The 12,217-nt window shown below is 47.0% G+C and overlaps 1 protein-coding gene across 1 annotated transcript in view; it reads right to left on the bottom strand.

Annotated features, from left to right (window-relative positions):
• ADGRD1 (adhesion G protein-coupled receptor D1) overlaps window positions 1–12,217 on the bottom strand; it is a 235,142-nt gene that overhangs the window by 44,609 nt on the left and 178,316 nt on the right. Inside the window, exon 21 of the mRNA XM_066609760.1 lies at window positions 5,807–5,898. Within this exon, the coding sequence (XP_066465857.1) occupies window positions 5,807–5,898 (92 nt within the window). The remainder of the gene's footprint in view (window positions 1–5,806; window positions 5,899–12,217) is intronic.

Here is a 12,217-nt window from a genome sequence, read left to right as displayed (position 1 = left end):
GAACTATCGGCATAGCAGCAGTTATTACGGTCCATTATAGCACGGACGGCCAGTGTCAGTGTGTGTCAGTGTCACCGCATCCTCCTTCTCTGCTCTGCTCCCCCCCCGCTCTCTCAGTGGACTGCTCCAGCGTTTACGTGTATGGCGCAAGCGCTGTAGAGAGAGCGGGTACCACCTGATCCAGAGCCGCCATCTTCAGTCTGCCTGCGAGGAGTGTCAGACGAAGAAGCGATAGGTAAGGTTGCCTTACCTAACTGTGTGCGGGCGCCGGGCGGGGAGGTAGCGGAGGGAGTCAGCGCACCCGCTCTCCACCCGCTCCAGAGGGCCGGCAGCGGGCTGGTGCGCTGTGTGCACACCGCTCGCTGCCCTGCTCCCTTCCGCTCACCTTCAGATGCGGTGAGCGGAAGGGAGCAGGCAATACACTCAGGCTGTATCCACAGCCTGCGTGTATCGCAGCCGCCCGCTCTCTCCGCTCTGTGCGGGAGACTGGAGCTGCCCGGCGCTGTAGTGATGATGTCATCACACAGCGCCGGGCCGTCAGTGTCTCCCGCCGAGCGGACAGAGCGGGAGGAAGAAGAAAAGCCGCGCCGACCGAAGAAGAAAAGCCTGGTTTGCGCACCACCTACAAAAAAGCCCCCCAACTCTGCCTTGGCTGTCTCTAGCAAGCACATCATTGCCAACACCACTCTGCCAGCCATTGATAATGATGATGATAAAATCCTCTGTGAGATAGCAAAAATATAATGCAACTTGCTAGGCACGTTGGACACCTAACTACTCACTATATACCACCCCATGGCTGGTGTGCAATGTGTTCCAGTAAAAATAATGCACATCTTTATTAAATTTGGTGCATCCTGCTAATTCGGTACACAGCCTGTCAGTCAGGGTTACAACTTTTCCAATCATTGTCTTTTTCACCCTTCAGATGACATCAATTAGAAAAAGAATATACCAGGAAGAATTCCTTGATTATGGGTTTACCCAAATTGACGACAAAGGAATAATGAAACCACAGTGTGTTGTTTGTTTGAAAGTACTGACTGCAGAATCTTTGAAAAAGAGTCAATTGAAGAAACACTTGGATAATTTGCACCCACATCTGGCTTCAAAACCACGGGAATATTTTGTCAATTTGGAAATGTCTGTCAAAAGACAAAGATTGGACAGCAGCTTTAGAGGTACATTCAGTCAATGTTCAGCATCCAAGGCTAGCTTTGAAGTGGCCTGGTTGATTGCCCGAAACAAAAAACCTTATACTATTGGTGAGGATTTGGTTAAACCAGCAGCTTTGAAAATGGCAGAGATTATGTGTGGTCAGAATGAAGCCAAGAAACTAAATTGTGTGCCCTTGTCTGCAAGAGTTGTTAAAGAAAGAGTTTCTATTTTAGCAAAAAATGTGAGGCAACAAGTTATTTCCTCAGTAAAAGAGAGTAAATACTTTGCTATTCAGCTAGATGAGACTACGGATGTTAGTAGTAATTCTCAGCTGATGGTATATGTCCGCTACAAAGGTTTACATTTAATTGAAGAGGAATTGTTGTTTTGTTCTCCTCTTGACTTGCGATCTCGTGGAATTGATATCTTCAATAAAGTTAATGAATACTTTAATGACGTCAATTTAAAGTGGGAAGACTGCCTTGCTGTGTCTGTTGATGGAGCTCCAGCTATGTTGGGTCATGTTAATGGTTTTGTGGCTTTTGTGAGAGAGAGAAACCCAAAAGTTGAAGTAAACCACTGTATTATCCATCGCCAGGCTCTGCTTGTGAAACATTTGGAACCTACATTAGAGGCCGTCATGCATGATGTTATGAAGATTGTCAATGTTGTCAAAGGACATGCACTAAACACGCGATTATTTCGTGAATTATGTAAAGCTGGTGATGCTGAATATACAGACCTACTTTATCATACTGAAGTGAGGTGGCTCTCACGTGGAAATGTTCTGAACCGAGTGTGGGCTCTCAAAACTGAACTTGAAAGTTTTATGGTTGAGCAAAAGCATGTTCTTGCAGAGAAGTTTACAAACCCCTTGTGGGTTGCACATCTTGCATATTTAGCAGATATGTTTGAGCATGTTAATGTATTGAACAAAGAATTGCAAGGAAAAAACATAAATATAATTTCAGCCAGAGAAAAGATTTCTGCATTTGGATCAAAGCTTTCATATTGGAGGCAAAAAGTTGAACAGAAAAAGATAGCTACCTTTTCAACGTTAGCTTTGTTCTTGGAAGATTGTGAAAATATTACTTTTGAAGACATCAAGGATACAGTTATAAGGCATCTTACTAAACTCAAAGAGCGGTTCTCTGATTACTTTCCAGATCTTGATTCACATGCTGTCAGTTGGATTGTAGACCCCTTTAAATGTGAAATTTGTGCTGTACCAGAAGAGCCTCAAGGGTTGGCAGAGTCACTTCTTGAGCTTCGATGCAGTAATGAAGCACAGATTGCATTTGAAAACAAAGCAGATCTTTCACATTTTTGGATGTCAACACCTGCAAAGGCCTTCAAAATTGCACATGAGGAAGCATTCAAAAAGTTGCTGCCTTTTGCAACAACCTACCTTTGCGAACAAGGATTTTCCACTCTTACGAACATAAAAACAAAGACAAGAAATCGATTGGACCTGGAAGACTGTATCCATATTGCTCTGACATCAAAATGTCCCAATATTGATGATCTCGTATCCAAGATGAAGCAACATCATTTCTCCAAAACCTGAAGTTTTCAAGTAAGTTGAAGCTTTCAAAGTAATTTTAAATACAGTATTTGAATTCAAAATGTTATTGGATGTATGATTTCCTTACTTTCAAATCAAGGGGGTAACGTCTGCGTTTATAAATTTTTTGGGGGGTAAGAGGTAAAAAAGTTCCCTGACCCCTGGTCTATATGTTTCGAGATTCTATCTTTGATGAGGCGTTCCACCATCTGACCCAGTATAGATGTTAGGCTGACTGGCCTATAGTTTCCCGGGTCCCCCCCTCTTTCCCTTTTTAAAGATCGGCGTGACATTTGCTATCCTCCAATCCTCTGGCACCGTGGCCGTTTTGAGGACAAGCTGCATACCTTAGTCAAGAGATCTGCAACTTCATTCTTCAATTCCTTAATAACTCTTGGGTGGATGCCATCAGGGCCCGGTGACTTAATGATCTTTAATTGATCAATGAGGTCTGAAACATCTTCTCTTTTAACCTCTATCTGACTTAATTCCTCGGTCAGGAGGGGCCGTTCGGGCAGCGGTATCTGCCCAAGGTCTTCTGCCGTGAAGACAGATGCAAAGAACTCATTCAATTTCTCTGCCATCTCTAAGTCTCCTTTTATCTCCCCTTTCCCTCCCTCACCATCCAGAGGGCCAACCGCTTCTCTGGTGGGTGTCCTGCTTCTAACATATTTGAAGAAGCTTTTATTATTCCCCTTAATGTTGCTGGCCATGCGTTCCTCATAGTCTCGCTTGGCCTCCCGTATCACCTTCTTACATTTCTTTTGCCACAGTTTATGTTCCTTTTTATTCTCCTCATTAGGGCAAGACTTCCATTTACGGAAGGAAGCTTCCTTGCCCTTTACGGCCTCTCTAACTTGGCTGGTTAGCCATGTGGGCACCCTCCTGGACTTAGTCGAGCCCTTCTTCCTTTGCGGTATACACTTCCGCTGGGCCTCTATTACTGTTGATTTGAGCAACCTCCATGCACTCTGGAGAGACTGGACTCTTTTTACCTTCCCTTTCAACCTCTTTCTAACCAGCCTCCTCATTTGAGGGAAGTCCGCCCGTCGGAAGTCAAGGGTTTTTGTTAGAGATTTGCCTGGTATTCTTCCCCCAACGTGCATGTCAAAATGGATAGCAGCATGATCACTGTTCCCCAACGGCTCAGTAACATTGACATCTCTAACCAGGTCCTGAATACCGCACAATATTAAATCCAGAGTCACCTGTCCTCTGGTGGGCTCCATGACTAGCTGCTCTAAGGCACAGTCATTTAGCATGTCAAGGAATCCGGTCTCCTTTTCGTGACCAGAACACAAATTGACCCAGTCAACATGAGGATAATTGAAGTCCCCCATGATCACAACCCTGTCTCTCCTTGTCCCCTCCCTGATCTGTTTCCTCATTTCAAGGTCCCCTTCTGGTTTCTGGTCTGGAGGACGATAGTACGCCCCCAGTATTACATCACTCCTCAGACCTGGTAATTAAACCCATAGAGATTCTATGGAGTCGGACCCACCTTCAATATCTACTTTGCTGGATTCTATCCCTTCCTCAACATAAATGGCCACCCCACCTCCAACACTCCCCTCCCTGTCCCTCCTGTAGAGTTTATAGCCCGGGATTGTGGTATCCCACTGATTCTCCGCATTCCACCAGGTTTCCATTATGCCCACTATGTCAATGTTTTCCCTTGTCACCAGACATTCCAGTTCTCCCATCTTTGCTGAGAGACTTAGGGCATTTGCATAAAAGCATTTGTACATGGAATGCCCCAGGATGGACTGCTTATTCGCTCCTTTGTCCCCACATCCTCTCACAGTGCCAAACCGTCTATCACATCCCATCATGCTACCATTCCCAATTTCTTCTCCTACTCTGCCTTTGTCTTGTTCTCTAACCTTTATATCCCTGTCCCATAGGGATGAGAAGACCCAAACCGGCTCCTGTCGGCCTTCCCCCAGGGATCGGTGCAACAAACATTCTCTTACTAGCTTTGGGACATTAAACAAAGATGGCCCCAAGAAGTGTGTACCCCAGGCAGATGGCCAAGTTGCAAAAGTGGTACACTTCTCAGCCTGTGCACACAAGGTAGTGAAATGACTCACATCCTCCCTGGCTGTCCTTTTGTTGTTGCCTGTATACAATGGGCCCTCAGGGTCTGTGGATTCCACCATATGCAGATGCCTCCTCTAACCTCAGAAGCCTTCCAGGACAGAATTGGAAGCCACTTACGGTTTGTGTTCACGAGCTCCAATTGCACCCAGGAGGTGCTGTCAGGTGCGGGGAGTACTGTGGCCCACTCCAAGGGCTTCCTCATGCCTCTGAAGGCCTCCTGGATGCAACTGGAAGTTGTGGGCATGAACCAGAAGTGGCTTCTGGTCACATTTTGGACACCTCTGAGAGGAGGCCTGTGAGGGAGGCATGTGAGGGCCGCAGACCTGGTGCAACCTCCAGAGGGCTGAGCACGGCCCCCAGGTATCAGCATCCATGGAATCCAGCATCCATGGAATTTGTTATCTGCAGGGATTTCCAGAACAAAACCCCATGGATAATGAGGACCCACTGTATTTCAGCCTTCACGTATGTGTTCCTTCCTTATCGCTGGCTGGTGAAAACAGATATCATCTCTCTCTCTCTCTCTCTCTCTCTCTCTCTCTCTCTCAATTTTGGCTACAGGACAGTGGGTGAAAAAGTTCTAGAAGTGTGGTTAGAGCAACTGCCTCCATCCAACTGGCATTTATTTTCCAGAATGTCCTTCATCCTGCAGTAGCGACATTCCAAAAGGGCATTCCAGGACAAAACAGCAGACAGCGACCAGGAAGACCTCCAACATTTCCAGCACTGCCACCTTGCCACCCTCCACAAGAAGCCACCCCTTCAAAACTTCACCTGGACCTCTCGCTTCAGAAACAGTCCTAGTTTGCCCCACCTCCCCCATCACCTTTGGTGCCCTCAATTTTTCCTGCAATGCTGTAAAAACAAGACACTTTGGCTCCATTCCATTGGATTCTGCATGAGACACCACTTTGCCAGCAATGCAGAGCAAAAGCTAAACACTCCGAGCAAGAGGATCTAGGACTGAAAGTGAGAAGGGCTTACTTGAATGCATTTGCGTCCCCGTGCACTTTGTAGTTGTCGGTACTTATTCTAGAGATAACTCGAGTCACGGCAACAAGGATACAGATATTGACCTGGAAGAAAAAAGGATGAATTTAAGTAGACATTTTGGAGAGACAAGGATGGAACAGAAAGTGGAGGAGACTGATGGCCCTTTGAAAACACCAAATGTGCTTAAAAAATAGGCAGGATGATCCAGGACCAACACGGTTCCTGAGATAGCACCAATATCAAGCACTCCATTAAATCTGTGATCACTGATTCTGGTCAACGTACAGCCAGGTCTACCGGATTTCTGAAGCCTTCCAGAGCCACTACAAAATCAACCCCTCCCAGAGGAGACCTGAAAGCCTCAACTGAGGAGCAAGGACTGAGCCACAAGAGAGTGGGGTGAGTCTCTCCTACATGGAGAGATTGGAATTGGGACAGGTGCAAGGACCCCGGGAGGCTCCTTTCTGTTTATAAGCCCACTCCTCTAACTAAAGAGTGTCTGGTCATGACTCAAACGCAGTGCCCTCCCCAGTCTGTTAGATTTTGAGCTCGCCTTGGCCCTCTTCCCTCAAAGCTCTTTCTGGTGGTAATAATGCCATTTTAAAAAAAGTTATCCAGATCCCAGGCTACAAAAAGGAGGCCGTGACAATCCCCTCTGTTGCCAGGGGGCACCCACTGAAATTGAGTGTGAGAGATTGAACAAAAGAAAATGTTTCTCAACACAGCACGTGATTAGTTTGTGGAACTCCTTATCACAGGATGTGGTGATGGCGTCCGGCCTAGGTGCCTTGAAAAGGGGATTGGACAGATTTCTAGGAAAAAGTCCATCACAGGTTACAAGCCGTGATGAGCACTTGCAGCCCCCTGGTTCAAGATGCAGGGTAGCTCTGAAAGCCAGGTGCAAGGGAGTGGCAACAGGATGCAGGTTTCATGTTGAGTGCTCCCTGATGGCCCAATACTATCCAACTTTCCAGCTCCGGTGTAGCCACAATGCAGCCTTGTGGTAAGGGAACACGTTCCCATACCTTGAGGAGGCCCCAGTGATTGCTCCTCCACCACAGGATATAGCACACACCCCAATGGCACAACTGCACCAGCACTGGAAAACTGGATAGGATTGGGCCCTCAGATGTAGACCACTGTGGTCCACTGTGAGATACAAAAAGCTGGACTGGATGGGCCTTTTGCCTGATCTAGTGGGTATTTTCTTATGTTCTTATGTTATGCTCTTATGGATCCAGGCGGACACAACCTCAGCATATTTTTTGTAAAATAGGAGGAAACTGTAAGTCTTCACACAGAGCCACCCTGTGTGTTTGAAGTCAGAGCCCAGAAGAAGCCTTCATGCAGAGAAAAGAATCTCTGGACAGAAATCTAAGGCAACTTGAAAGGACGGACAATGAAAGAAGGAACAAATGGACAGTTTTCAAGATCTCTGGAGTCACAGGTGAAGAACAGAAACTTTATCACTTGAAGGAGAACGATCAAAAGAGGAGCTGTCCGTCAAAAACTCCAAAGCTTTTCAAACACTAAAGGCAGAGAAAAAGAACAAGGCATTGATTCTGCCTTATCTAAAGTTAGATAACCAGAGTGGCCGAACAACAGGGGGTTAAAGAACACAAAGATCATCTAGCAAGATCATCTAAAAGATCCATTGCCTTATTTCCTAGAGAAACCAACCAGATGCTTTTGTTGCCTGAGGCAAATGTCTCAATCGGCCTAATGGATGTGCCGGCCCTGACGACGACAGCTTTCACCTCATCTTGTGGCAACAAATTCCCTAATTGACTGGATCCCAAACTTTTTAGCACTGGGATCCACTTTTTGAAATGACACTCAATTGGGACCCACCTAGCTTTACGAGACTTTTTAAAAGGTGATTTAAAAAAAACAAAACCTGTAAGAAAGGTTTTAAAAATATTTGTTTGTTTGTTTGTTTGTTTATTTTAAATCAATATTTTATGCATTTATTTATTCATTCCCCCCCCAAAAAAAAAAATCCTTTATCCATTTCTTATCATGAGGTAACCTTAATGGATAGTCTCTAGCCTTGAGAGGTTTAGTCCTGTGACCTGCCCCCCCCCACCTGTCATTGACGAACTTGGTAAAAAACACACCTGAAGAAAGATGCTCAAACAGGGATCTCTCTATATTTACACAAGCCTGCAAACTGCAGGAGCTCAGGTGTTTGCAGGGCAGCTCTCTGATTTCTGAATAGGGTGAGAGGCCATTAGTTATTTGATCTTTCCATCACACATGTCTTCCTTGGAGGCTTTGCAGGACCCATCAAAAAATGGGTCCCAACCCACAGTTCGAGAAATGTAGCCCTAATTTCATTGTGCAAAGACGTACTTCTGGGTAGCTGCTCTAAACATGCAGGGAATCAACAGCACCGGGAAAGCTGTAGCTCTAATATACAGTGGGCCCTTGTTTATCCCCAGGAGATCGGATCCAGGACACCCCGCAGACACCGAATTCTGTGGATAAAGAAATCCATGGGGAGTGTCTTTTAGAATGGTGTTTCTCAATGTTTGTTCCCCGCCGTAACACTTTGCATGGTCCACCTATTGGAAGTGCCATTGGAAGTAACATTATCGGCAGTTAATTCTGGTTCGGGAGGCCAAGAAGCAACAAGACAAACACCAGTAAGAGGCTCAGGGTGAACAGGAGGACTTTTCCGACTGAGCCAAGCTTCCTACCAATGTTTGTCATTGTCAGTGACCAGTGTTTGTCACTGGTCTTACTGCCAAGTGGCAGGGTCCAGGGGTCCTGTGCATACCACCAGACACCACCTCAAGTACCACTGGTGGTACCCATACCACTGGTTGACAAGCATTGTTTTAGAACAGGGGTGTCCAAAGTTTTTGGCAGGAGGGCCACATCATCTCTCTGACACTGTGTCAGAGGCCAGGGAAAAAGAGAATTAATTTACATTTAAAATTTGAATAAATTTACATAAGTTTACATAAATGAATATATTAAAGATGAACTTATAGGAATGAATGAAGGGCTTGCAATTGCTCAAGGCCCATAAAAGGCCTTGCACAAAGCAAGGCTGGCCTTTCTTTTGCTGCTGCTGCTACTGCATCACAGACGTGAAACAACAAGCAATGGAGGAAGCCCTCATCCCACAGCTCACTCAAGAGGTCAAACAGTTGCCCTCACGCTGAGAGCAGTTGTGTCAGGCCAGTGTGGGCTCCAACAAATCTCCAGAGGGCCAGAGTCTCATTGGAGACTGTGGGCTCCCTGAGGGCCACATTGAGAGGCCTCGAGGGCTGCAAGTGGCCCCAGGGCCGGGGTTTGGGGACCCCTGCTTTAGAAGCATCTGGGAGGCCTTCCAAAGGCCCTGCACAACCTCTCCACACCTCAGAAGACCTGCTGGATGCAACTAGAAGGCACTTCTGGTTTGCAGAAGAAACAGAAGCGCCTTTTAGAAGCATCCAGGAGACCCTCCAGCTATGAGGTCAGCCTGTGGGGCTGGATGCCAATGAGGGCCCACTGTAAAAATGGATGAAAGAAGGAAGAATATGTTCTCACATTCTGTTCATCATTTTATGATCTCAAGCTAGCCTTCATTCATGGGCAAGAGGGCTAAGAGTGACTGCAAACCCTCTACTTAATAAGGGAGTATAGCTGAAGATACTGCAGGTGGATCATTTTTAGAGAATTGACAGCAGTGCGGAAAAGGCATCCTCGCTTCCAACATCTCACTGTTATCTCTGCTTGCCCATTTGGCCTGTTGTTTTGCAGCACTTTGGAAACAGGCAGAGTTCATTTCACCCTGGGCAAGAGATGAGTGCATCCATCACAGGTAGTGTAACCTGGGTGATTCCTCCCTCAGCTCTGGGAAACAATCTGAGCCCATCCCTGGGATGAAAGTATAGGAAAGACAGCAAACACACTGTGCTCTCAACTTGCTTCCTTTCATTATCTGAAATATCAATTGCGGGAGGAGGTGGTCGCACACATTCCCCCACCTCCCTGTCCCAATGAAAATCCATCTGGATTTTCAAACTATCCAAAACCAATAGACACGTGAAGGGAGCAGCTCTTGGCTCTTTATATAATTAAATCCTTCTCTCTCCCTCCCCAATCCTGTGGCTGTGATTCAGTTTGGGGCATTTGGTTCTTGCTTTTGTTTTTTGCTTAACATTAGGAATACAACAATGCTTTTAATAGTAATAATCATCAGCCACTTTCTGAGTGGCTGAAATTCTATTTATGCTTCCCTTGAAAGAAGGTTCCAGTGAATTGAATGGGCAAGTCATTCCCTCTCTGTCACAGTCTTCCCCATCTGTATTATGGAGATAATAATATTTACTGTGCATCAAAGGGAACAAAACTCATTCAAAACCCTATGTCCGAGGTTGGATTTACCATGAGATCTAGGGTCAGACGCGGCAGAGGGCCCACAGGGCCATCCAGGTCCTGCAAAGAAGCAGGCTGTGAGGCTATTGCCTGCCTTCTGGCAATGCCTCCATACACTGCCACAGAGGCTGCAAGCACCATAGAGAGACACATGCGAAGCCCACTGGCAAGCACCAAAGACAGCCAGTGGGGGAGAGGCCAGGCAAACCATACTCACCGAGCAAAGTGTCCTAGCTGAGCAGGAGAGGTGAGGTCTAATGGGGATCTTTATGGATGCAGAGAGAGTGGGAACCTGGGCCCTGGAGTCAAAATGCAGCTGGCCCATGGTGAAAGGGCTGATCCTCCTGTCCTGAGAGTGGAAAGGACTGGGAGACTGCTGGGCCTCTGGCCAAGGCTGAGACCCAGAGACTCTGTGATGGACACAGGGGAGGCCCCTGGGGGGGACGTGGGTGAACATAAAACATAAGAACAGCCCCACTGGATCAGGCCATAGGCCCATCTAGTCCAGCTTCCTGTATCTCACAGCGGCCCACCAAATGCCCCAGGGAGCACACCAGATAACAAGAGACCTCATCCTGGTGCCCTCCCTTGCATCTGGCATTCTGACATAGCCCTTTTCTAAAATCAGGAGGTTGCACATGCACATCATGGCTTGTACCCCGTACTGGATTTTTCCTCCAGAAACTTGTCCAATCCCCTTTTAAAGGCATCCAGGCCAGATGCCGTCACCACATCCTGTGGCAAGGAGTTCCACAGACCAGCCACACGCTGAGTAAAGAAATATTTTCTCTTGTCTGTCCTAACCCACCCAACACTCAATCTGAGTGGATGTCCCCTGGTTCTGGTGTTATGTGGGAGTGTAAAGAGCATCTCCCTATCCACTCTGTCCATCCCCTGCATGATTTTGTATGTCTCAATCATGTCCCCCCTCAGGTGTCTCTTTTCTAGGCTGAAGAGGCCCAAACGCCATAGCCGTAGAGGGTGTGCTGCATCCCTCTCCTGAGGGAAACCTCTGAGCCACTGCCCAAGCCCTGCCAGAAGGTACAATCTCCAGAGCTCAGGAACAGACAAGCTAGATAACTCACAGCCAGGGATGGGCAGATCTTCCCTTCTCATCCACTCTGTCCAAGCAGGAGGCCCAAGTCTGGCCTCCCTTTTCTGGGCTCCTACATCCTGATCCTTTAAAAAAAAAAAAGTTGTTGCCAATGAGACCATCCACCCTGCTAACAGGGAGGCCCAGTGGCCCTTGGCTGAGAACCCTCAAAAGCCTGTCCTCAGCACATGCCCGATCTCATCTGATCTCAGAAGCTAAGCAGGGTCAGGCCTGGTTAATACTTGGATGGGAGACCGCCAGGGAATACCAGGTGCTGTAGGCTTATACCATAGTCTTTCGGGACTGAAGGTTGCCAACCATAGCACTGTCCCTCAGGTTCAAGCGTGCCCTCTCCTAAGATCAATCCAAAAACATATCCAATTCCCACTACAGGCCCAAATCAGCCACACACTCATGCTGGGGAAGACCTACAGAGCCCGCATCCAATTGCTCTGCAATAAATGAATCCTGCACTGCAGTTCTGGCCATTAAGCACCAAGAGTTACTGATCCAGTTCAAGGTTGGCAGCAGTCGGTGAGCTTGCTAGAGGAACAAAATACAACCCCGACAGCTCTTTCTGCTGAATAATAATTCACAAACAAGCAGCTTCATTATTCCGTCATCCAAAGAAAGCTGGATAATAGTCCGTGGCTGTTATTCAACTGGAATCCTGCCATTTATCCTCCATCTAAATAATTAGTTGGGAAAGTGGACCTTTGCCCCCTCCCCCGCAGCATCTCGCCAACTCTTCAATACTGTTCATGGTTGCCAATTCTGTCTCATTTGAAATACACACTGTCTACGGAATGCCTTCCAGGTCACTTGCCGTCTCGTCCTAACGGGTGCAACGCCAGCTCAAAAATTCCAGCTCAAAAACACCACATCCAGGACAACAAACAGCAGAACTCAGGGGACATCCACTAAAATTGAGTGTCCGGAGA

The sequence above is a fragment of the Tiliqua scincoides genome, chromosome 14, assembly GCF_035046505.1.
Source record: "Tiliqua scincoides isolate rTilSci1 chromosome 14, rTilSci1.hap2, whole genome shotgun sequence".
Taxonomy (NCBI): Eukaryota; Metazoa; Chordata; class Lepidosauria; order Squamata; family Scincidae; genus Tiliqua; species Tiliqua scincoides.
This window is presented reverse-complemented; position numbering and strand designations above follow the sequence as displayed.